At 32.6% G+C, this 24716-nt stretch overlaps 2 protein-coding genes across 21 annotated transcripts; one reads left to right on the top strand and one right to left on the bottom strand.

Moving 5' to 3' along the window:
• Positions 1-237: 237 nt before the first annotated feature.
• Positions 238-15870, bottom strand: LOC137824194 (uncharacterized). 20 transcript variants are annotated; one of them, XR_016514768.1, is made up of 23 exons: positions 15654-15870; positions 14866-15060; positions 14025-14055; positions 13755-13939; positions 12703-12862; positions 11292-11388; positions 10511-10680; positions 9836-10002; positions 9277-9462; positions 9089-9178; positions 7569-7685; positions 5755-5898; positions 5544-5626; positions 4026-4164; positions 3831-3914; positions 3590-3752; positions 3418-3505; positions 2194-2271; positions 1940-2006; positions 1711-1807; positions 891-1007; positions 755-811; positions 238-482 (listed from the first exon to the last, which is right to left on the bottom strand). XR_016514768.1 is itself a non-coding variant. In XM_068629678.2 (23 exons), the coding sequence occupies exons 1-23, from the start codon at positions 15765-15767 to the stop codon at positions 369-371; spliced, it is 2703 nt and encodes a 900-aa protein (XP_068485779.2). In that variant the 5' UTR covers positions 15768-15870; the 3' UTR covers positions 238-368. The 20 variants fall into 20 exon arrangements, 6 of the variants coding, with proteins under 6 accessions (XP_068485779.2, XP_090149925.1, XP_068485780.2 ...); XR_016514765.1 differs by having other exon boundaries at positions 3594-3752; positions 7559-7649; XR_016514758.1 differs by having other exon boundaries at positions 1703-1807; positions 7569-7649.
• Positions 15871-16726: 856 nt separating this feature from the next.
• Positions 16727-23175, top strand: LOC137824463 (uncharacterized). The gene is made up of 10 exons (XM_068630114.2): positions 16727-16908; positions 18056-18423; positions 18509-18753; positions 19224-19308; positions 19410-19595; positions 19675-19842; positions 19944-20162; positions 21746-21917; positions 22000-22171; positions 22269-23175. Exons 2-10 carry the CDS (start codon positions 18061-18063, stop codon positions 22360-22362), a joined length of 1704 nt encoding a protein of 567 aa, XP_068486215.1. The 5' UTR covers positions 16727-16908; positions 18056-18060; the 3' UTR covers positions 22363-23175.
• Positions 23176-24716: the final 1541 nt, after the last annotated feature.

The following is a 24716-nucleotide window of genomic DNA, read 5'->3' as shown; positions in this document are numbered from 1 at the left end:
CTAACGACTGCATGCAGTAGCTCAAAATGAGAAAGTTGAAGCATGTCTAAAAAAAGAAAGGTATATAATAGGGTCAATTGAATATGGATAAAATTTAACATGGAGCCCCTTTTTTTATTTCGTTCTCCATATTTAGAAACAATATATTTGACCCCTAAAGAAAGAAACAACAAATTTGAAACAAATAAGTCATCTCGTTCAAAAGAAAGAAAAATAATGAAAAGGGTGAGAAGGGCAAGAGCACGGAAAAAAAGTTTTAAAAGAACAAGGATAAAAAATAAGGTCACAATAGATATCACAAGTAACCTATCAACCTAGATGAACACAAATCATACAGAAGTAGACACATTAGTCCCTACAGAAGTTGGCTATTGTTTGTTTAAAAGTTGAATGGTTGACTGGAGGTATCTGTCTTGGGCACTCAAACATGACTTGGCAGTTTCTATCAGTGTAAGGCAAACAGGAGATAATTCACTGTTCAGCTGCCATTAATCAAGAAAGAAACCGTTATTAGAAGGCTGAAGTAGAATTTGCGCATGATTCAGATACAACTCTGCAATACATGTAGACACACACTACAAACCCAGTTAATGGGTTAACTGCCTTTTGATTTAAATACCCATTGGTCTGGGTAGTATTCATAAACTGGAAATAGTTTTGTAATGTTTTTCAAGAATTTATAAATTGAAATTTGAATCCTCTTTTACGTCAATGATAATGTGAAGAAAGTTCAAACAAGGAAAGAAAAGCTTACCATAAAAGATGATGCAATGCAATTGCAAACTTCAAGTGCCAAAATTCCTCGAGCAGCCTTTATTTTAGCACAATAAAATCAGTATTTATAATTGGTTAAATAAATCAAACAACAAATTTAGACAAAATGATGATACCTGGGAAGGTTCCTGTTGAACAGCACTAAGCAGGTTCTCAAGAACGAGCTTAGACAAAGAAACAAGTTCTTGGTTGTAAGATGAATCCCCATAGTATAACATGTCATTGCCTAGAATCTGGAAAGAAATAAAAATATATTGCTTTGAGGATTAAGATACATAAACCAAAAACCATTACTTGTCAGGAACACCGTTATCTACAAAACTAGTGTAAGTATGACAAAAACAGGTGAAACTAAAGAAAAATCTTGGATAGAAATTGATTATAAGAACTAACATCTGAAATGGCACTATAGTGAAACTAGGGATTATGACTTCCCAGACTATTTTCATTTCAATAATGATTTCATATAGATGATCATAATACGTTAGTCTCACTTCTTCACCTCTATGTTCCTTGCACGTTGTGCCTAAAGGAAAAGAGAGGCCTCAACATGTAAGATGTGATTAAGTATTGATTTATTAACTAGGGAAGATGAATTCATTAGCAGACAAGGACAATACTGAACTTTGCTGATAAGACAGCAAGCACGGGAAGGTTGATTCACTAACGGGCTCAGAATAATCCTACTACATTAGCATAAACCCTAGACCTGTACATATACTGGAGCTATGTCCACCAAATGACACTTATATCCATTACTTCGGACAACACAACAGAAGCAAGACTTCTCTAAATACTCCTTTAAACTTCAATTTGTTTTATCCATTTTGAAATGAAAGAGCAAATGATATGTTATCTTCATTCTATAAATGCAATTGAAAATTTCCTTTGAGTGGAAATGACAAAATAAAGAGATGCAAAGACTTACACCTATACCTGTGTATTTGCACGATATGGCAACCTCTTTTGTGATAAAGTTGTCAGTAATAATATGATAGCTGAAAAAATCTGTGTCCTCATTTTTGGTTCAAAACTGCAAGGGTTTTCAATTTTAATTCATTCATCAAACAAGATGCAAAAAGAGGTTAAAATAATTAAGGGAAGTATTCTCAAGGGAGGGTGGTTCAAGAAGCTTCAATCATTATATATCTCAAAGAAAACTTACCAAGAGCGGGAACTGATCAATGTGAACAAGTTATTTGGGAAATAGGTGACTGGTAGACTAAAGGTACCTTCAATAAAGTAGAAGAACTTCATTGTAAATACATGCATACTAAGAAGAGGTAAAAAGGAACTAGATCTCTAACCTAGTACATTTATAATTCTATTAAAATTTTTAATGGTGGTGACATCCCAAAAAAGAGAGATTTTTAAGTGTCTATGCATATGAATGTGAAAAACTAAAATAACTTTTACAACCTGGAACCATAATTAAGAAGCCACATAACTTCCTAATAGATGAAACTAGTCCTTCAACGCCCGTTGGAGTTCGGAAGCCTACAAAATCAAGCAAATCAATACTCAGATTTAGGTTCTAAGAATGTCATAGAGACAGACAAAAAATCATTATTTAAGATAGAAGCCACGGTGGCACAATTAATGTATTCTTTTACTACAATTCTTAAATAAAAAACAATGATACAAGCAACCCAAAGTTCAAAAGAGAATGATGGCAATAAGAAACCATCTTGCAAAAGAATGGCGGGTGCCTTTAATATATCGTAGCATTCAAGTTTATATTATTTATTTCTAAGAATGATTGCTAGGATACTTGTATTCAAGAAGTTAGTATTGTTAGATCAGATTTTCTTTAAGTTTTAAGCACTAGAAGCCTTGGGGTAAAAACAGTAGGGAAAATGACCTTAAAGTTTGGCACACCAAAAGCTTTTCTATTTCTGTTAATATTATTAACCATATATCTTAACATAATGCCCCACTATATATGACTTTATCCATTTCAGTTCGTATATTGATTGATCAACCATAAACCTAATTTAATTTAACCAATAGTCTAATTATTCTAGTTCTGATACATCATTTTTAGTTAACTCTAAGTATTTATTAGACTGTTAGTTTGTTACTGGTTAATAAATAATATAACAATTTCTATGTTAGCTTTTAAGCCATATGTTATAAGAAGCCGCAATCGTGGTCAGATTTTAGGCATTTGAAAGATTTACAAAATTCATAAATGCCTTAAATCGTTAGATATACGACAAAGGGATAAAAGAGAGAAATAAAAAGATGTTTAAATTATTGCCTTGAAATCATTAGATATTTGACAAAGAGGACGAAAGAGGATTTTTTAGAAAGTTAAAAAATGGCTTCAAATCATTAGATAACAAAGGGGATAAAAGAGGAAAAAACAAGATGCCCAAAATTATTGGGCTTTCTTCTCCAACACAATTTGACAGAATTGAGTTACCAAAATATAGAATAATTTATACTTTGGAATTCTGATCATTGTTCTGAACATTTTAAGCATCACTGTTTCATCATAGAACACAAAATTAGCAGTGAATAAATCCCACAAAATAGACATCCCACAGATAACAAATTACATGCATTCAATTTGAAGTATTGGTTCTTAATTCTTCGACAATGTGAAAGCAACTAATTTAAAGGTTTTGCTTATCAACTAACCATCAATTATGTCTAAGGTATGCAAACATGTGATTGCTGAATCAATTAATCCATCTGAATGAGAAACCAAGCCCCCCAAGAATGCAACCTGAAAATTTCAAATTATGAATCCTTGAAAATATAAAAAGTAGCAAAATTACATGCAATTTTTATGTGCCAAAAGCTGTCATACCTACCTCTGCAGTTTCTAGAAAAAGATCAAATTGCCTGTGAGCAGAAACAGAAGGTATTGTGACTTCACTAAATGTAACACATGATTTGAAAAAACTAAGATTTTTCTTAGCACATTTCAAAGCTTGAATTGCTAGAGAATTGCAAGAGTGAACAAGAGTTTCCTGCAAGAAAATATGATAACTTTATGACTATGATACCAGGTCTTTGGCCAACAACTGCAAAGAAAAACAAAGACAAACCTTAAGTTCATTGAATCTACCAAAAGCTCCTCGACAATTAACCAAAAAAGCTAACTGTTGTTCCATCTCTGCTCCATAATCTACCTAGTAAATAGAGGCAGTTAAGTGTCAACTAATCAATCATGACAAAGCATTACTACCACAACTAAAGAAAGAGATCATAGACCAAAATAATATCAAAAAGGATCGTGTTACCATGTGCACAAAGCGAGATATTGAACGTGCCACTTGGCCATCATCATCTTTCACATTCATAAACTCTATATTATCATGCAGTGTCTGAGCAATTTCAAAAAGCAACTGTATGCTTGTTGGATCACTAATGTGATCATTCCTGTTTGACAAATAATAACAGATTATTACATGGTAATGAAGTGAATACCTAACAAATTATATTAATCAATCAGAAGGATAGAATCAAGAGTATGTTGCGGGAAGCCAGCATATCACGAAACAAAAATTTGAAAATGCAAAAGTAAACTCAGTAAACATGTAAGCTTTGATTCAGGACCAGAATAAAATTTCCCTCCCACTAACTTTTGTAGTGAAAATAATATCCCATTAGTTTCGTTGTGTTGGAATGACCTTACCTAATGTTACCCAATCTGACTTGATGCCTTACCCTTATATATTAAATAGTATATATTTTCAAAATTAGATCTAAGATAGTAAACTGGGATATTTAAGTTTGTATAAGTTCTGTGTTGTTAACAATAATCTGTGTAGTGCGTACACTTTAGTCCAGTCTCTTTACCTCAGCTTTTATGTCCAAGTACAGGGGATTTAGGAGTGGAAAGCAGTGAAAGGTTATACGGAATTTTGCAATGTTAGTAGCTATTTGGTGTATTTAATGCAACCTAATTGTTCATTATTTAAATAATAAAAAATTCATAAATGATAACAACTAATTGCTTATTATTTTATATGAAATTGTACAATTTTGGAAGCCAATTTTTAAATAATGAAAAATTTAAATGATTAATCATTTTCATATGATTTTTTATTATTTAAAAATTGGATAATGTTTATTTATTATAAAATTTTCAATTGAAATCTTAATTTTTTAAATAAATGTTTAACATGAAATATTACATAGTGTGGAAATTAAATTACACAAAATTTGTAGTAAAAAGAATTTGAATTGTTTATCCAAACAAAGCATTTTGCAAAGGAATTGAAAACATTAAATTTCCATACATTTTAAATAAGAAATTCAAAATTCTCTGTCCAAACACTACTTTAGAGAGATTTACTTCATTGATCAGTACATTTTCTCCTCATACAATTAGTATTTTCAGTTTTTCTTTTTCCAACAAAGAAAAAAAGAAAAGAAAATTTGATGTGTAAAACCTTGAAATTCGAATGAGGTGATTTAGAGATGATTCAGTAGTACTGCCTCACAACTCAAAATTTCCTTTGGGAATTGCCATAGAAGTAAAGGAATTTGTCAAATACTAGTATAAAATTGTTCATTTCACTTCACCTAATAGCATAAATTTTTGGTATAGTTGGCTCATCATAAGATATCAAACCCTCCGACCAAGTTGTCTAGAATTTAATTCTTGGCACACCAATTCTTCCAATAAAAATATTAAACTTCCAGCAAAAGATAAGTGAACTTTCACCTTCATATACAAACTAGTATATGAGTCAACAAGGGTGATATGGATTGAAAGGAGTAGAATAAAACACAATACTTGTTATAAATGGTACCTTGTCACCATATTAAGGATGTGCAAAAAGACAACATCCTGTGACTTGCCATACAATACATCTAAGATTTCAGGAAACTGAACCTACATAATAATAACAACAAAAGGCCAAACCATCACTAATGCTTCTAGCACATGTATTGAAGAATGAATGATAGAGACAAAAATTAAAAAAAAAATATGATTAAGTACAAGATATTATTGGAACCTACCAGACAAAAAACATCTTCCAAATGCTTAAAGTGAGACAGAAGCTTCACAATGAGAGATTGCAAGCTTAACATTTCATCCTCTGTAACTGTTTTATTCCAAGCTCGATTTGAAATGCCTTCCAAAATGGCATTCAAATGGTTATCCTGGAATAATTTATTGCATTTAGAGGATAGATTACAGAAGGAAGTAATAGTACTTTGAAAGTGATAGGTATATATATCAATTCATACTAAACTTTGTAATTGGATAACAATTAATCCATCAAGGAAAGAGTTTAAATCTCAATGTTTTCTATAGATTTTCTTTAAATTATCATATAGGCGTCTGCCTTATGATTGTCTACTTAAAGAACATACTAAGACATACCAATAGATAGAAAGAAAGGATGCAAAGAAAGGGGGATAGCATATCGTGCAAAGGACTTACAAACTTAGTTCCAGAATTTAGTAATAGATCTTTTGTTACTTTTGGGGAATTGCTTGCATTCTTAGCTTGCTTATCATTTCAGCTAATAGCCAATGAAGACAAGTATTATTGGTAATTCAACAAGACCTTTGAGATTCTCATCTTGTCTCATCATTTTCTTGTAATTTCCACCTCCTTTCAAAGTCTAAATTTTATTCAGCACTAAAAAATCAAACTTAGAACCTGCCAACATCAATCTTCATTTTGAAGGACCATGTTCAATCTCTCATAGATTGGCATTAAGCAAGTTATATACTAAAAACTTTAAAGCCCCAGATTGACCAAACGGGAATTACTGGTAAGGTAAGGAGAGATGGGCATTAAGCAAGTTGTAGATTAAAAAGTTTAAAGCCCCAGATTGACCAAACTGGAATTATTAAAAAGCAACAAAAATTGCAACCACGCCCAACCAACCAACAAATCTATAATCTGTCACTATACTGTTCAGATCTAGAAGATGATGATACAAATGAAAAACATTGGCATTGTAAAAAACAGTTGGGTGACATAGTGTTAACTGCCTAGTCAAAACAAGCAGTAGTCACTCCTAAAGAGTTTAAGACCTCAAGGTCTACTTGTTGCAGACTTACAATTACTCCTAATACCTTTTTAGCGCTTAATTTTGTTAAAAGAATTCATTGAAAAGATTAGTGCCAAAACAGGACACGAAGGATGGTACCATTTTAGTATCATGTTGAGAAGAGAGAAACCAAGAATGAATATAATGAATTTTGTGTGCTAAGTACACATATAAGTATTCTTATTTATAATGAAGAAAAGATACAATAATAAGAAACAAAATCAATATCTAATAATGAGAAATATTTGGTAAGATATTTTCCTATCAAATCATATTAATATCCCTATTTAATGTGATCAAATCATATCTCTAACACTCTCTCTCAAGCTAGAGCATATGTATCATATGAGACAAACTTGTTACAAATGCCATTAATACTGAGCCTTTGAGAGAATCATGTAAACCAATTGATTGTTGGAACTGACAAAGTAAATAATGACAAATGGTATCTCTAAAAAAATTTATTATGAAGAAGAAGGAATATGACATGTAACAATAGTTCTTTCCTTCAATTCTTCTTTCCATTTTTTATTCCTGTATCAAATTTACATTATAAAAAATAATTACTGAATATCTAAAAACCTTCAACAATTTAATATTTTAACAGTCATAGAACTAAAAAGGTTATTACTAAAATTTCCTAAATAAGCCCAAATCATCTACGCCATGTAAAATGGTCAACATATTAGTGCATCCAACAAAAGAAGATACATAATGGCACATAGAGAACTAATAACAGTCTGATTGTAGTCACTCACTTGGACTTACCATCTGATTCTGAAGAATAAGATCAGTATAAGCATCTACAACCTTCAGGTATTCATCAAGGCTATCATACAGAGCAATAACCTAAAGTTGCAGCCAAATTAGAGACAAATGAAATATCTGGAGGAAAAAATGACAGTTGAAAACATGCTTACAAATGAAGCTCAGACTAAATCTCAGAAAGTAAACATTTTTTTACTCAGGTAAAAATTACCATATACTCAACTTGACCATGAGTGTTAAGCATAGATGTTGAATAAACTAAAACAAAACTTTTCCTTAACTGATTAGACTTTCCTTAAAAGTCAATATCTAAATATAATAACATCTGACCTAACACAGTTAGGAAACAGGTGTTAATGACTTACCCTAAGCCTCATAATCTAGTAACCTAACCAATAAGGAAGCGTACAAACCAAGAATAGAGCAGAGAAACAGATGTAGAATATAATGTGGCTCAACCAACAGTTTATACATGCTTTTACATTTCATGTGTCATTTGATGGAGACACCGCTCCAAGACCTCCAATTTGAAATGTTTATTCCAGAAAAGGTGTTGTATAACAAATGGCAATTATGCCCAGCAGTATTTGATGGTAAAAGTGTGTGCGAAGTATGCTTTGAGGTGAATAGCAGTTATTGCATATAACATTTTTACTTTGTAATGTTTAATTTAGTATTACGGTGTGGGAACATTTATGGTGTTGTTGTATTTGTAAGTTTCAGAACAGAGATATTCTCTGTAGGAGTAGTCTCTTCTCTGGACGGTAATAGCATTGCAGTAGTGTGCAGTCTGAGTGTTTTGTGTTTCAATAAATATTCCAATTAGTCCTGATGTTCTGTAGTTATTTTACAAGAAAAGGTCAAGGGTTATCTTCATTAAGCATCCAAAGGATTAGATAGTAGATAGATTGTACTCGTACTTATTTTTTTGGGGTTTCTAGGATAAAGTGAGTATTTTTTTTTTTCTTTCACTGTCTATATTTTGCAGATTTAAGAGAATTCTACATCTTCAGTATATACTTCCTTCTTCAATACTTGTTTTGGTGACATTACGCTCACAAAATTTATTGGAGAAGAGAATATATTGAAGAAAAGAGCGCAAGGCCTCGCAATACAATATCCTCCTAGAAGAAGCAAACACTAAAATACAACAACAAATACAAAAACACACGAAGTTTTGCCCAACTCTTACCTTTTTCTACTCCTTTCCTGCACTTTATAGTCTATGACATTTGACATAATAAGAGATGACACACCTCCGATTTGTTCGTCATTAACATTTTTCTGTTTTAAGGAGATTTCCTATCATAAGATACAGACTTCCTCCTCCTATATTTGTATGGTAAAATTAAGAGGAAGAGGGAGGCATTGGAGAACAGAATGTATTAATCAAAGAAACTAAGATAATACAGTTTCCCTCAAGGTGTAGATAGACAAAGAGATGGAGATTTAAGAGGCATATACGTCATTGTGAATGTAACTCTGAAATGATGCAAGATGGACTAGAATTTTATAGATACCTGAATAACTTTATCTAACACATCATTGACAATATGAACAGGGGATTTTCTTTCATGCATCCTGAATCCTAGCAGTCTGTAATTCATGTGCTGTATCATCAAAAAGAAAACAATAAAACTGCAAATTGGAAAAACCAAAACAAAGATGCTGCTAAATTCAAGGGATCATAACAATTTTAAAAGCTTACCTGACCAAAGGAATTATCCTTGCTAAATTCAATAAGATGAAGGATGTGCACAACGTTGGAATTCACTACTTCAATAGGGAGCTCCTTCAGTAAATGATGAAGAATGATTGAAACACATGAAACACTCCCCAATTCCTGTTGATTCTTCATCAATCCAAGTTCTGACAGAACTTCATTGACTTGTGTCTTTAGCAAAGACATACTTAGATCAGCATAAAACACAGGATATATAGAGAAGAAAAGCAGAAAATAAATTAGCAAATTGACTTTCTTTTTTCTACTGTCTGATGGAGTATATAGATGGCATATTAAAACTTGAGTTTTCAATATTATAATCAGAAAAAACCCAACCACATTTAGCTTACTATATGTGCCTACACAACCTTCATTTCACTCACTTGAAATGCTCATGCAAAAATCAAAATAAAAGAGCAAATATACCAACCAATCAATGAAATTTCAATTATACACTTTCACATAACCCAGATATGTGGAAATATGATTATATATAATATCTCCCAAAACAAGTATACTAGTGAAGAGAAACTTCATTACGTACCTGAGTCAACCCATTAAATACACACTTCATAATATACTCAATGGTTGGTTCCATCAAACTCACTTGCAATTTTATGTTGAGTTTAACATTCTTATGAGATCTTTCATTGGCTGACAAGATTTGTATCAAAATAACTCTGATGTCATTCACGCATGTAACAAGATAGCCTGTTCCAGTTGCATAACATATGAAATAAGTTGTATGAAAATACACACAAGAATCAATTTGCAACCCATACAGGAGAAAATTAATTAGAGGCAGCACTGCTATAGAGCACAAAAAATCATATAGGAGAGTGTGAAGCAGTAATCCAAATTAATTGTTTCTGTTTTATCTGAATAACTGTTAAATAATATCTTTACCAGCTGACTTTTCACATTCTCAATAGCTTTCTAAATTTGGAAATTTTTAAAAGAAACACAAAGGCTTTAAACCAAAGTATGTGACTGTACTGGCACCAAAAGTGTATATAATATATCACACCAAGGTCTTGGATTGCCAATTGTGGGGGTGTTAGAGCGTTATGATGCACAATTGTATATGCAAGTATGCAGATGTAAAGGTTAGACCAAAATATGTCTGGCAACATACAGATTTATTTTAACAATTAAAAGGGGCCCATCTGTTTCAGTTTACATGTTCTACACATCCTAAGGATAGATATTACAAAAATACCTATATCATGCGAAGGCAGCTTCTGAGCACAGTGAGCCATATAAAGACGGCAATATGCAGATGCCACAGGATCTCCTAATCCTCTTGTCATCATTACCAAGCGTTGGAGGCTGTCTAAAGGTTGGTCAAGCAGAAAGCGCCAGCAAGGCAAAATTGCCAGCTCCAAGTAACTAGAACAATTTCAGATAAGCATTCAGCAAACACCCGTCAGAGAGAAACATTCTTCAGTGCAACAGTTCAAATGTTATTAACAAAACCTTTCAAGAAAAAAGGTCTATACTTGATCAAATTTCCATGCAATATTGACAGACAAAGTGTTTGACAGTTGTCATGTTAAAGCTAATCGTCACTGTATTAACATTATATAAGAGGTTCCAAACATGTTGAAGGAAATAAATTAAAATAGGAGTAGGTCAACCCACAACAAAACAGCTATCTGCAAATTAAAGGTTTTTACATATAACAAGGCTATGCTTCATCCAAAAATATAGTTTTTGTAGCCTAATTGTACCAAGGTGACTTTCTTTGTTGAAGTGGATTTAGGATTAGCTTTGAGATTATAGAAATATAATTATAGATGGCTGTGATTCTTGTGAGATCACAGCAATGTGTCTCTGAAAGTGAATTCAAAGAAAATTATAACTGTGATTATGAAGAAACTAAAGGTTATCATGGCATCAGAAAGTCTAAAACCAACATAAGCGGAGAGAGAAGACAAATAACTTTAGGGGAAAAAATATAAGGAATAAATTAAATACAGGACAAAGGATAAGGACTTCACATGCGTGGAAGAAGCTCTTGCACAGCACCAATTTTGCTAAACCAGTTATAGCAAGTTTCTTTGGCATCAGCACAAATATCCCTTGCTTGAAAGTTTTCTACAAGATTCAAATAAATCATTTAAGAAAAAATATGTGACTTTTAAATGAAATCCATCTATCTCATGCAGATCATCAAGCTTGTATGACATGTACAAATTAGTTCCAATAAACAAGATACAAAATGAAAATATTCAGTGAGTTCTGATGTTAGAGACAGTGAGAACCATTTTGCAGTTAGGATACCCACTGAACATATTTTCAATCATTCATCTTATATTTGTATGGCTATAATAAATTACTAATTATGATGTTCCCATAATGCATCAACTTTTCAATGATGCAAGGATACTCCCAGATGTTTGCATATACAATTATATATTTATCTGATGCAGATACCAATACTCTAATAGAATGGCATTCACATATGTGGTATATCTTTTTTTTCTCTATCCGCTATGCTCAAAGTGTGGGCCAACCTCAAAATTATTACCCAGGAACATGTAGAAGAAGTACTGATGGAACTTGTGATGGGAATATATTCATCCATAAATACATTTCATTTTAATTTCTTAACAAATATAATATGCATATTTTATTTAAGATAAATTGGCATACCCATTGCTTCATTTAAAAAAGAATTGCATTTGCATATTGCATCAGATACCTGTACCCGATCCCACGCAAGATTGGTATTTCTGCCATTTAGAAACAATTAGGCCTTGCAACAAAAGAAGTTCTTCATAAATTATAATAATAATTGTAAATATTTATATTACCAAAGGCTGGTCAGTGGTAGAATTAATTGGTTTTCTGGTTAGTCTGGTTAAGCATCATGCCAGCAACAGTTCTGTTGAACCAGATGCAACCTGGCTGGAAGCATCTCACTCAAACAAAAACTCAGTGGTTGACTGTATCCTTAAACCAAATACCTGACCATCCATTATTTACATGAGCCGAGAAACTACCATTCACTGTTTAACATGCACAAAGTATTTTATGTTATCTGTTATATAATTCCTTTTTGTAAATGTAGTAATTTATAAGGATTAAATATTTAGACGTATTTCAGGGCAAGCCTTGGCACAACAGTAAGGTTGCCTCCTCCCCGAATGAACATCAAGAATCAAAATCCTATGTTGTGTAGTAACACTTTCTCCTAGAATCACCTTGCCATCCTTACAAACTCTTTTATCAGCCTTTTAAGGAACTAACACGCATTATTAAGTTAAAGCACAAAATCATTAGTCTTCAAAACATTAGCATGAAAAAAAATGTCACGTTGAACAATTATTAGTGCAACAGTCATATGAATAACTACAGATTATGGAAGTAAACAGCATTTTGTGAGTGAGCTTCAGATTGACAAAGGACCTGCTAAGTTGCAGCGCAATGTTCCATCTTCAGAAAACTCAGCTTTCCGCTTTATGCGTTGCCAAACCAGGTTCCCAACCATATCCATGATATCGGTGACAAGAACAAAAAGTGTAGGATAAAACTCAAATACTGACGTATCCATAAGAAGCTTAGCAACCTGCAAACAGAATAATCAGTTTCAGACCCAGATAATCAATCAAAATCAAGACAAAGTTAGACAATAAATGAAAAAAAATCAGTATGTTTTCACTCCCACTTCAAAACTAAGTATAAAATTATTTAAATTTCAAATGGGCAGACCCTACTCTCAAAGTCCCTTATATTTAAAATACTGTTAACCAAAATTAAACAACATTTGCACTCTTTTTGGCATATAAATATTACTAAGAGTGAAGAAAGTACAGGAAGAAAAGAAAATACAAACTGATATCCATTAAAGGGCTCTTAATCCCTAAACTATCTGATAAAGGGGAACCATGTGCAGAAACCAACAAGTCTACAATCTAAAAACAAAAACCGTAAATGAGAAACCTGCACAAATCCCAAAAATACTTATTTGAACACTGAATATGACCACTTTTTGCTCCTCTAGACCAAGCATAAAGTTCTCTTGAAAAATGGCAGAGAACTCACCAGAAGAATACAAGTTACTAAGTCATTCCATATCTTGCCAAAACCTTTCTTGGTAAGAATCATAAAAATCAAACATGTCACTTTTTAAAATATAATTTTGCAACAAACTCTATGCTTCAAGTAACATGATCAACAACCTTGTTAACAATAAAAGCAACATCTAATATTTTCCTAGATTCTAACACGGCACCTAAAGAAACTAAATATCATCCAATAAAATCAAATACCAATCAACCAACTAGATAAAACCTTCAAGATAATCAATTAAACAACTATGATACATAAAATCATATCTCAGCTGAATGAAATAACATAAAACAAAACTGTTTTTTTCATGAATTCAAAAGCAAAAAGGTATATATCACTAATACAAACTATAATGTTAAAAGTAAATTATTAAATACATTGAAGTTTACCTTTATTGATAACTTTAAGGATGTCACCCGGTCTTCAGCTAACCAAGAACGAGTAATCTCATCTTTGAGCTCGTGTAGTCGAGAAACGTACTCCTGCCATGTAATAGTCTTGACACCCTCATCTGCAAATTTTTGTGGATTGTCCAGTTCCTCGAAGTGCATAGTTGTCGAAGATTTCTCATGTACTGAAAATTGGGATGTCACATAACTAAATGTAGATAAATAAAAGATATTACAAAAGTAAAAACAATGTAAAAGGTATTGACATACATTTCCCACTTCTCATTAAAACATCAGGCATCTGTAATTTAAAGAATAAATAATTAGATAATTATAATGAAAAAAACTGAAAGGCTTAAAGATAAAGGATCAAAACAGTTTTTAGAATACAAAAGCTTATTTTCCAATGCTCACATTAAGACCTACCCTCTAAGAATACTATATTTGCTAATTGCACAATAGAAATTACAGATATTTAGAGTAATTAACTGCTATATCTTACACTTCATAAGAATATTTCAAAGTTCACGAAGATTTTCCAACACAGTATCTGGTAGATGGCTAGCTCATATGCAGTGTTATCTAACAACTTGCATAGAGCCCTTCTAATGCAAAATCACAACAGTGTCCATACCCAAGCTCAAATCATTATCTCTATAGCTGAAGGTGAAAAAAACAACTAAGGAACCCAAGGTTCGATATGAAGTGTATTAATAAATGGTTGAATAAACAGTAATATCTTGGTCAAGATTTCTACTCCAGCCAGATACACCTCTTCCTCAAAATTATTTAATAATTAATATCCACCAATGCAGACAATCAAACAATGTCTTAATCGCTTGGAAACCAATAAAACAGTATCATACAGTTCTACAGTTTTTCAAATAGAAAATATCCAGCCTTTCCCCTAGCCAGCCACAACAAAGTATGTAAATTGTTGAATTTCACATCTATTATCTAAACTGATCTGCTGCTAGTGACAATTAAGAATGTTCAAAGCCAATAAGAACTGTCTGCAGTCTCATTACAAAACATGCTTCTAAAGATACCACAAAATATGTAGTAAGCTTCTTATTTAAACCTGAAAAGAGGAAAATACTGTAAAACTTACTGAAGAAACTGAAACCATCTTGGAGACAGGAAACCGCTGCATTAGTAATCTCCTGGAAGAGGTCCACTCCTTCGTTGGCTGAAGATCAGCAGCTTCATTCAGGTTTTCATGATCAGGAGGAGCAGCATTTGCATCATTATCAGTTCCTCTCAGTGGATCAAAGAAATCATTGTTCCCACGATCTACAACATCAACCTAAATCGAGAAAATTAACAAAGAAGTGAATATCGTCAAAAGTGAAATATATGTAAACTTTTGTGGTCACAGGTCAACTTAAAAACAATAACCACGGAGCTTTAGAACACTTTCACTTTAAGCAAGTCAACAGAAATTACTAAGTCCTAAATTGTAGTAACTAAACCAAACTCTTCCCGTCCCCGCCTTCAACCTCTTTCTCCTGCTCTTAGTGCATTATTTTAGTGTTATACATGCTAATAACTTGCAATTCATGACTAAGATCATTTAAATCTCTATCCAGATTACATCATATTTTAGTCACATGATCATATCACTCAGCTCAACAACTTCAACCATTGGACGACATTAAACTGAATAAAGGTTTCTAAACTAGGAAGGATCGATAAAAGTTAATTTAACTGACCGATTCAAATCCTAGGCATGTTCTTATTTCAGGTTGATAGAACAAAATCTTATATAGTGTGGTGCATTCAGAACAGTGAAAGCGGCACCGATTCTGTATAGCCACGATCATTTTTTACCGCTGTCAAGGTACCGTAACTGCTAATAGAAAAAAAAATGCGAAAGAAGTTGCGATATGAGAGCAGGACCTGGGCGAGAGGTGGAGAGGGAGGAGAAGCAGACAGAGGATGAGCGGCGGTGGAGACGCGACGGAGGGCGTGAAATTCAAGCTCGGCACTGTAATTGCGAGGTCTGAACTCCATGGAAGCATTCAACAAGGAGAGAGGGAAGAGTTGTTGGGGTTTTGTCTTTGCTTTCTGCAGTTACTTTGGACAAGGAGAATGCAAGATCAGCGTGACTAGCTTAGCCAGGTGAAGCTGGCTAACAAATTAATTATGTTTCAATTTACTTAATTACCCTTTTTCATTCTACAATTTTTTTTTCAAATATTATTACATAATATAATCCAATTTATAATCTACCCGTGAAAACACATAGCACTGTATTCATTTCATTTTTTATGATTAAAAAATAAAAATATTCATTAGTTAATAATTATTAAAATAAAAATATTAAATTATAAAAGACGCGTTCATGATTTAACATATATAATGATAGCTGACACGAAAATGGATACTGTTATATATATTATTTTTAAAATATAAAACGAAGATAACAATAAATTGATAATAAAGATTCATGTATTTATGTTTCAGTAAGAAAATATTTCTTACTGATTCAAAATGATTTTTTTTATAAATTTAATGTATTTTTTTTTTAAATTGTGTTAGAATTTGAATCAATATTTTTTGAAATTTGATATTTCACATTATTCTATTAGTGTTGAAGAGTGTTCGTGTCTATAGTCTTATAATGCATTCATAGAAAATAGTTATTAAAATAAATTAATTCAGTTAAACTTTTATAATTTTATTATGAATAATATTTTATTAAATTAAAAAAAATAAAAATTACGGAAAAGTAATTATAAAATATAGAAGTTAAAATGGTTAGAAATGGTGTATAGTCTTAAAAAATTCCTATTTTAAGAGGAATGACATTAATTTCAGTGGACAAAGATTTGATTGATGTTTTTTTTTTTACTTCAAAGCATTGATTCAACCTTCAAATAGTTTTAACCTCAAAATAATTTTAACCTCTCAGTCAACCTTGAAAATTCTCAGTTTATCTAACATAATAAATCCATACCCATAAATACCCTTCTTCAGTTTTCACTAACACTTCTTCTAGGACCTTCCGAAAAACTCTTTCATCTCGGAAGCTCGCAGTCATAAACGAACTTCTCCCACAAGGAAAACCAATTGGTCTCCAACCCTATCGCCTTTTGTTTCAATTCACAGCATATGCTAATTTTCCCTTGTTTATGACACGTTCTGACAACAGGTTTTTCTCTTTTTTTTGGGGTTAGGAATTTTATAAACATCATTTGTTAAGTTGCATTTTGCTATTGTGCACATTCTGTTTTGGATTATTGATTCACTAGTAGTTATTGTAAGACAGAGCCGTAGAGCCTGTGACGACGATTTATTTTGGAATACCTAATGTTTTTCTTCTTGTGCCTATCAAGTGTTTGAAGGTATGCATGCAAGAAATTGAAAACTGATTTGTTTGCTGAAGCCTGACTTTTTTCTCTCCTTATTGGAACAATTCACATTCAGACAATTTCATTTCCTTGCAAAACCTCCTTAACAGGAAAAGATTTTAAACATGGGCATCCTTGGTGTATGCCTATGTGCTGAAAAGAGTGATATTTTTTTTCTCGAGCATGATATGCATGTGTTCTTGTTATATGTGTAATTAGGTTTCCTACAGAGATAAATTTCATTGGTATTAGACCATGAATATACGGTGGCTTAATGCATTTTTCAGAGTTTAATTTGGATTCTGTGGCAACCGATATAGACATAATACAAGCCATAAGGAGTGCAGTTGTTTTGTAACTCTACAGGATCCTAGTCCAATAATAGTACACTCTAAACAGTGTGCTGTTTCGGTTTTTATTTATAATTGGCATGAGGGCAGAAACAATTTACGCGTTATGTGACCACATTTCATCAGTTTTGGAACAGTCCAAATGATTACTTTATTACGTGTTGGTTAAACAAATACAGATAGATAACATTAATTAGTTAGTTAGGTTAGTTGGTTAAATAAATAAGGCATCTTGCTTGTAAATAAGAGGGGAGGTAGAGAGAAAAGATCTAGTCACTTTTTGATTGAATTGGCGCATTGGGAGATACTGACCATCAAATTTCTACAAGTTAGGCATAATATTTGATACCAGATACTATTCATGTGGTTGTAGTGAGTAGTCACTGCATTTTTAGCTTCTTTTCACTGTCTTATTGCGGCCCTTTGGTTAGATAAGAGAGAAACTTAACATTTTGTTGTCTTGCTGTCCATCTGTCTTATTTTTTTCTTTCTATTAGTGTTTATATTTGTAGGTGATTTGAATTTGAAGTTTAACATCCTAAATTGACCCTTTAACTAAGATTTTTTCTCTGCTATTGATTTCAAACTGCTTTTGGAGAGAACATGACATCAAAAAGGGAAAGGGAAGTTGTTGATAGAGTAGAGGATAAAGGGCTTGATAATGAATCAAAAAGGCAGAAGCTGGATGAGGATTCTTTATCCTCTCCTCCTCCAGTCTCCATTGCGAATCCACTTTCTGGGTTGGCTAATAATTATGCTGACATTGACGAGGAGGAAGAATATGTTCAAAGGGAAAGGGGTTCTATTAATGAGATGAGGAATGATGGGTCCCAGCACAATGGGCATAGATACGGAGAGGCTGATGATAGTGATAAAGAAGATGATTCACAATTATTTAGTGGAAGAAACAATCGTCAGGTTGAGGTTCGGAAGGATTGTCCTTATCTTGATACTGTTAATAGACAGGTATTTTACTTATTTTGTCCATTGTTGACAGTAATTTTACTTGTTTTCATGCATGTCTGATTTTTTATGACATTTATGCATGCAGGTTTTGGATTTTGACTTTGAAAAATTCTGTTCTGTCTCCCTATCAAATTTAAATGTGTATGCATGTTTGGTTTGTGGGAAGTATTACCAAGGGAGAGGGAAGAAGTCTCATGCATATACACATAGTCTGGAAGCTGGGCACCATGTTTATATCAATCTCCGCACTGAAAAAGTCTACTGTCTTCCTGATGGTTATGAAATTAATGATCCTTCATTAGATGACATTCGGCATGTCTTAAATCCAAGGTTACTCTAATTTTTTATTTGGCTGTGCTTGCTGCAGAAAAAATTTAGCAACATCTTTCTGTTTCTATGGTCATCAGCTGTCGGCTGGTGACTATGTTGATATTATAATCTTTTGTACAATGTGTGTCACTTGTTAGCTGGTTAGATTATTTATTTACCATTTGTCTCCCTAGAAAAGTGATTTTTATCCTACCTGGTAGCTCAAAATTAGTGCTAATTGATTTGTGCTTTGTATTATGTGTCATGAGTTAATATTTTTATCCTGACACCATGAAAGATCAAGCCTAAATTTTTCTCTAATTAAGAATCACATAGAAACATTTATGCATCCTTAATTAAGTTGCCATCATCATTATCGATTATGATTTCATGCTATTTTATGTTTTCATTACCTTGAATTCTTTAAATGATATTCATTGTCTATTAAAAAAGCATGGTCTACGGGCATTCATACAGTTCTCTATATGCAGACTCACTGCAAAAGAAGTTGAACAACTTGACAAAAATAAGCAGTGGTCTAGGGCACTTGATGGTTCTAGTTACCTTCCTGGAATGGTATATTTTTCACACATATAAAAATGGTATTTTTAATGTTATAGAAAGGTTGTTAGGTGTTTTATGGCCTACATTTACACTTTATACTATGACTTTTTCAGGTGGGACTTAATAATATCAAGGAGACTGATTTTGTGAATGTAACAATTCAATCCTTAATGAGAGTTACCCCCTTGAGGAATTTTTTCCTCATCCCTGAAAATTATCAACACTGTAAATCTCCACTTGTTCATCGATTTGGTGAGCTCACTAGGAAAGTATGGCATGCACGAAACTTCAAAGGACAGGTTTGTTTCTGATAAATTCATTGTATGGTATATTATTAGAATTTGATGGTGACTTGTCCATTAATATGTGTGCCAATAGGTCAGTCCACATGAGTTTCTACAAGCAGTGATGAAAGCCAGTAAGAAAAGGTTTCGGATAGGTGCACAATCTGACCCAGTTGAGTTCATGTCATGGCTGCTTAATACACTACATGCAGATCTTAAGACATCAAAAAAGAATAACAGCATAATCTATGACTGTTTTCAGGTTCTTTTTCGTCCACTTAATTTTCCTTTCTTTTGGTTGACATGCTGTTGCTGGCTGCAGCTATCCACTAGTCGTGTTTGTTGTTTTTACTGTGCTTGCAGGGTGAACTTGAGGTTGTGAAAGAGATTCCTAACAAAGGGGCCATTGATAAGAAAGAAAACAATGAAAACCAGAACAATGCTGAGAAACTTTTGGATGGGGTAAATGAGCGACATGCATTTGTCAAAGAAACTTCTAAAATGCCTTTTCTAATGTTAGGTTTGGACTTGCCACCACCTCCTCTTTTCAAGGATGTGATGGAAAAAAATATAATACCACAGGTACTGTTCCACCAATGCTATTGTCTTTGCTGCATGAGATGTTATAGTTGATAATGATATAACCTACATCGAGGGGATCTAAGTTGAAGTTTAAATCTTGTTATTTTGTCTGTGATTGTTATATCCGAGAGCCTTGTAAAAATAAGAAAATTGTGGATATTCATTTACGGAAGGATGTTTTAACATCAATGCTTGTAGGTAACTTATTGTAACTTTTAAACCATTATTTAAGAGCAAAATAAATAGTTTGTGAGATTTACTTGACTGATTTTGCCTTTTTTATACATCCTATACAGTAAATTTATCTTATTTTTTCATCATGTCCTTTGTGTTGGCTGTTTCTTATGCTATGTGCTGTGGACTGCATTTTGGCTGCCAATATGCTATTTACTATCTCACCTATACGCACATACATTTTGTTTCATGTAATGCATATTTTAATTTAGGAGACTTCAATGACTAATCTAAATTCTGCATTGATAATGGTTATTTTCAGCATTACTCACTACTTGCATTGATCTTGACAAAAAATTGGCTAATTTGATAGAAGAAAATTCATAGTTCAAAGAATACATCCGACACTGACCAATGACTTTTTGTGGTCCATGACACAAGAAATAACCTTCAAGTTCCGGTTGCATTCAAACTATACAGACTTAATACTGTCCATGACTTTTATGAGTGTGTAGAATAATTTTATGAGCAGCATGATCCACACATTTTTATGGAATGAAAGCCATGACTCTACTGTAATAACTGCTCTTTTTTCATTGTTAACGCATTATGTTATGGTCATTGGTCAGTATAAAATGATTTATCTTATTTGCTCTGTGAAATGTTAGTAAGAACCGTATTCTTTGTTTCTTTTAAAGTAATTGAAATTCCCCATTACACACTCCCATGAGTATACATGCCCCTAGTTGTATTTTGTCCTAGTTCCAATAAAATCCCTTTCCATGAGAGGACCCTTGTTTGGTTGATCTCCACTTGTTCTGATTCTCGTCACGAGCTTTCAACTTCCAATTATTTTACAACTTTTCTTTAAGCCTATATACAATATTATAGTCATTCTTCTCCTTGTCGGAAAACTTCAAAGAATATTTTTAAACACTAAAAATGACTAGGGAGACAAATTTTGAATACCTTTTCTGTACACTCATTTATCTATTTTGAACCACCTGTACACCCTTTGTATTTTGTAGTTGAAGTTCCCATCTTCTTATAGGGTAGGTTTATGCATCCATTTCAAAATATCTGCAAATACCATGGGGTAAATTACTCTCCTCCCCACAAACCAGTCATATCTTTTGTGTACATTTTAATTACTCAAGATTTATGAATTTAAAATGCACCTGTAATTATTTTACATACCCCCTAACATTGTAGTATAGTCTAGGTGGAATGATGTAAAGCTTTAAAGTAAAAATATTAGAGTTCCCTTTAGATCAAGGATAATTAGTTCAATTTGGAATTCCACATTTCCACTTGTGAACTTGAGTTTTGGTTTTTATGTTTATAGCTTTTTATTTTGAAGTTCTATCTGTCTGTTTTTTCCTACTTGCCTGATAAAGCTTGATTTTTAGGTTCCACTCTTTAACATACTGAAGAAGTTTGATGGTGAAACTATCACAGAGGTGGTCCGTCCTCATATAGCAAGGATGAAATATCGTGTTACTAGATTGCCTAAGTATATGATTCTTCACATGCGGCGGTTTACTAAGAATAATTTTTTTGTGGAAAAGAATCCTACATTAGGTAAGAATTTATAGTGCAATGTGTTGTAATTTGTTCATGTTAACACCCACATACTTCTAACTTCACCCTATATTTGCTTCAGTCAACTTTCCTGTGAAGAACTTGGAGTTGAAGGATTACATTCCCTTGCCAACACCAAAAGAAAATGAGAAATTGGGATCTAAATATGATTTAATTGCTAATGTTGTTCATGATGGCAAACCTGGTGAGGGTTTGTACCGGGTATTTGTGCAGCGCAAATCTGAAGAACTATGGTAAGTTCTATTTCTCAATAATATAAAAAATCCCCATAAATTTGAATGGATGTATGGATGTACAACAAAGACGTGGACTAAGACCTTGTTTCTTTAGGTATGAGATGCAGGATTTGCATGTCTCCGAAACACTTCCTCATTTGGTTGCACTATCAGAAACTTATATGCAGATTTATGAACAGCAAAGCTGAGTTTGAATCGTTTCCTTTGTGCACCACAACCTGAAGCACATTGTGCTGAAGGGTTGACTAACACTTATTATTTCATCTGGGAAGCTGACAAACAGTAACGAGCTTCAGTAGCAACTTCTCTCACAAAGAGAATCAATTGATCTCAAACCCTATCGCCTTCTGTTTCAATTCACAGCATATGCTGAGTTAGTGAGCGTGGCAAAACTCTATTGACAAGAGGTTTTTCTCTTTATTCGGGTAAGGAATTTTATAAGCACTATTTGTTTAGTTGCATTTTGTTATTGTGCAGATTCGGTTTTGGACTACACTGGATTATTGAGTCAGTGATAGTTATTGTAAGACATTCGTAGAGCCTGTGACGATATCAAGTGTTCGATGTTATGCATGAAAGAAATTGAAAACTGATTTGTTTGCTGAGACAATTCACATTCAGACAATTTCATTTCCTTGCAAAACCTTAACAGAAGATTTTGAACATGGACATGCTTCGTGTATGTGCTGAAAAGAATGATTTTTTGTTGTTGAGCATGATCGCATATGTTCTTGTTATACGTTTAATTAGATATCATACAGAGTTAAATTTCATTGTTATTAGACAATGAATGTACGTTGGCTTAATGTATTTCAGTTTACTTCGGATTCTGTGGTAATGGACATAGATATAATAGAAGCCATAGGAGTGCGGTTGTTTTGTAACTCTAGAGGATCCTGGTCCAATTGTACATTATTCTAAGCAGTGTGCTGTTTTGATTTTTCATTTATAATTGCCATGAGGGCAGAAACAATTTACGCATCATGTGCCACATTTCATCAGTTTTGGAACAACCCAAATTATTACTATATTATTTGTTGGCTAAACAAACATTAGTTAGTTTAGTTGATTAAACAAACAAAGCATGGGGAGGTGGAGAGAGAGGATCTAGTAATTTTTTGATGGAATTGGATTGTCTATTAAACGCTTGAAAGGATTGCCTAATGTTTTTTCAGAAAGGTTTTCTAAAATGTTATATAAATAGTAAAGGGAAGCAATGTGCTAGTATAGAAAGAGATAGTAATCACTAATTTTTATTTCTTTTAAATAACTTCATCCATGTCAATTCCCAAGTTATTATTTTATTAAAAAAATCAAATAAACTCATTCTATCTAATGCCAATTAGTTATTGACACTACAATCACACGCAAATAATTAATTAATATATTAATAGTAAACCAAAACTAATATAGATGTTATCTATGTACAAAATGGAGTTGTTTCAACATTAATGCAATTGATGTAAAATGTGTTACTTTTATAATACTTTTATAAAAGGAGAGAAGAATGGTGGCACGTGAGAGAAGAAGGCGATGATGCTTGAAAAAAAAATAAAAGGAGAGTGATGCTTAAGGGAAACAAAAGATGCAATGTTTTAAAGGAAACAAAAGATGCAATGTTTTCTTATGCTTATAGAAAATATGTTTACAAGTGACAACAATGACATTAGAATTTTTTAATAATTTTACATAATATATATTACTAAAAAAATTATATATTCCTGTAATGATGTAATGATATAAATAAATTTACGGGAATTGAAACCGTAGAAAATTTTAGAAGAATACTAAAATTCGTTATTTTTATAAAACATTAAACGTATTTATTAGTGTTAAAACGAAGATAATTAATTATAAAAAATACTCCATGATTAATTTATCTACATCTATATATATACACTAATGTTTTGCATTTATTTATATATTGCCCATCTTTCTATAATTATTTATAAAATGAACATGATAAAGAAATCGTTAATGTGACAATGTAGTGAGTGAGGCTAATAATGGGTTGTTTTTGTGTATTGCAACGCAAACTTTCCATGGAAGAGATGAAACAAATACGAGTGACTGAGTTGTAAAGTAAGGAATATAAGAATAAGAAAGGAAGTAAGAAGAAGAGGAGTGTGATAACTCCGGACAAAAAGTGAACGAAGGGAATTTCCTGCATATCACGTAAGCATATGTTCCAACTTGTGCTAAATTTAGTTTATCCTTTTTTAAAGCAATGATATTGCATAATACACGAGTTGTCACATTGCTTTTAGGGTCTTATTGCAGACTCACTTCTGTTTCAGTTCAAGCTCACTCAAGTTATGTCAAACTTTCTCTACACATTATAGCCAACCAAAGCAACGTTTAAATATGAAACTGCTAATTAAGCTGAATCAGCACAGCTTAATCGATCCTTACTAACCTAAAAATTGAACTGTAATATCATACTTAATTAACACGAGATCTCACATCGATTATAAATTGTTTTCGAACGGAGTTGGAACCAAAAGAACTATTGAACCACTTTTCGGTCAGTTTGCACCTCATT

This window comes from Phaseolus vulgaris, chromosome 8 (assembly GCF_051622355.1).
Source record: "Phaseolus vulgaris cultivar YP4 chromosome 8, ASM5162235v1, whole genome shotgun sequence".
In the NCBI taxonomy this organism is placed as follows: Eukaryota; Viridiplantae; Streptophyta; class Magnoliopsida; order Fabales; family Fabaceae; genus Phaseolus; species Phaseolus vulgaris.
This window is presented reverse-complemented; position numbering and strand designations above follow the sequence as displayed.

Bases quoted from the DNA above. Each gene is read 5' to 3' on its own strand.
- LOC137824194 (XM_068629678.2), bottom strand. From the start codon at position 15,767: ATGGAGTTCAGACCTCGCAATTACAGTGCCGAGCTTGAATTTCACGCC. The intron at 5,899-7,568 runs GTAAGTCCAAGT...AAATTATTCCAG, and splicing joins TTATTCTTCAGAATCAGATG to GATAACCATTTGAATGCCAT. The intron at 1,008-1,710 runs GTATAGGTGTAA...ATTTCTTTCCAG, and splicing joins CATATCGTGCAAATACACAG to ATTCTAGGCAATGACATGTT.
- LOC137824463 (XM_068630114.2), top strand. From the start codon at position 18,061: ATGACATCAAAAAGGGAAAGGGAAGTTGTTGATAGAGTAGAGGATAAA. The intron at 18,424-18,508 runs GTATTTTACTTA...TTATGCATGCAG, and splicing joins TTGATACTGTTAATAGACAG to GTTTTGGATTTTGACTTTGA. The intron at 19,596-19,674 runs GTTTGTTTCTGA...GTGTGCCAATAG, and splicing joins CACGAAACTTCAAAGGACAG to GTCAGTCCACATGAGTTTCT.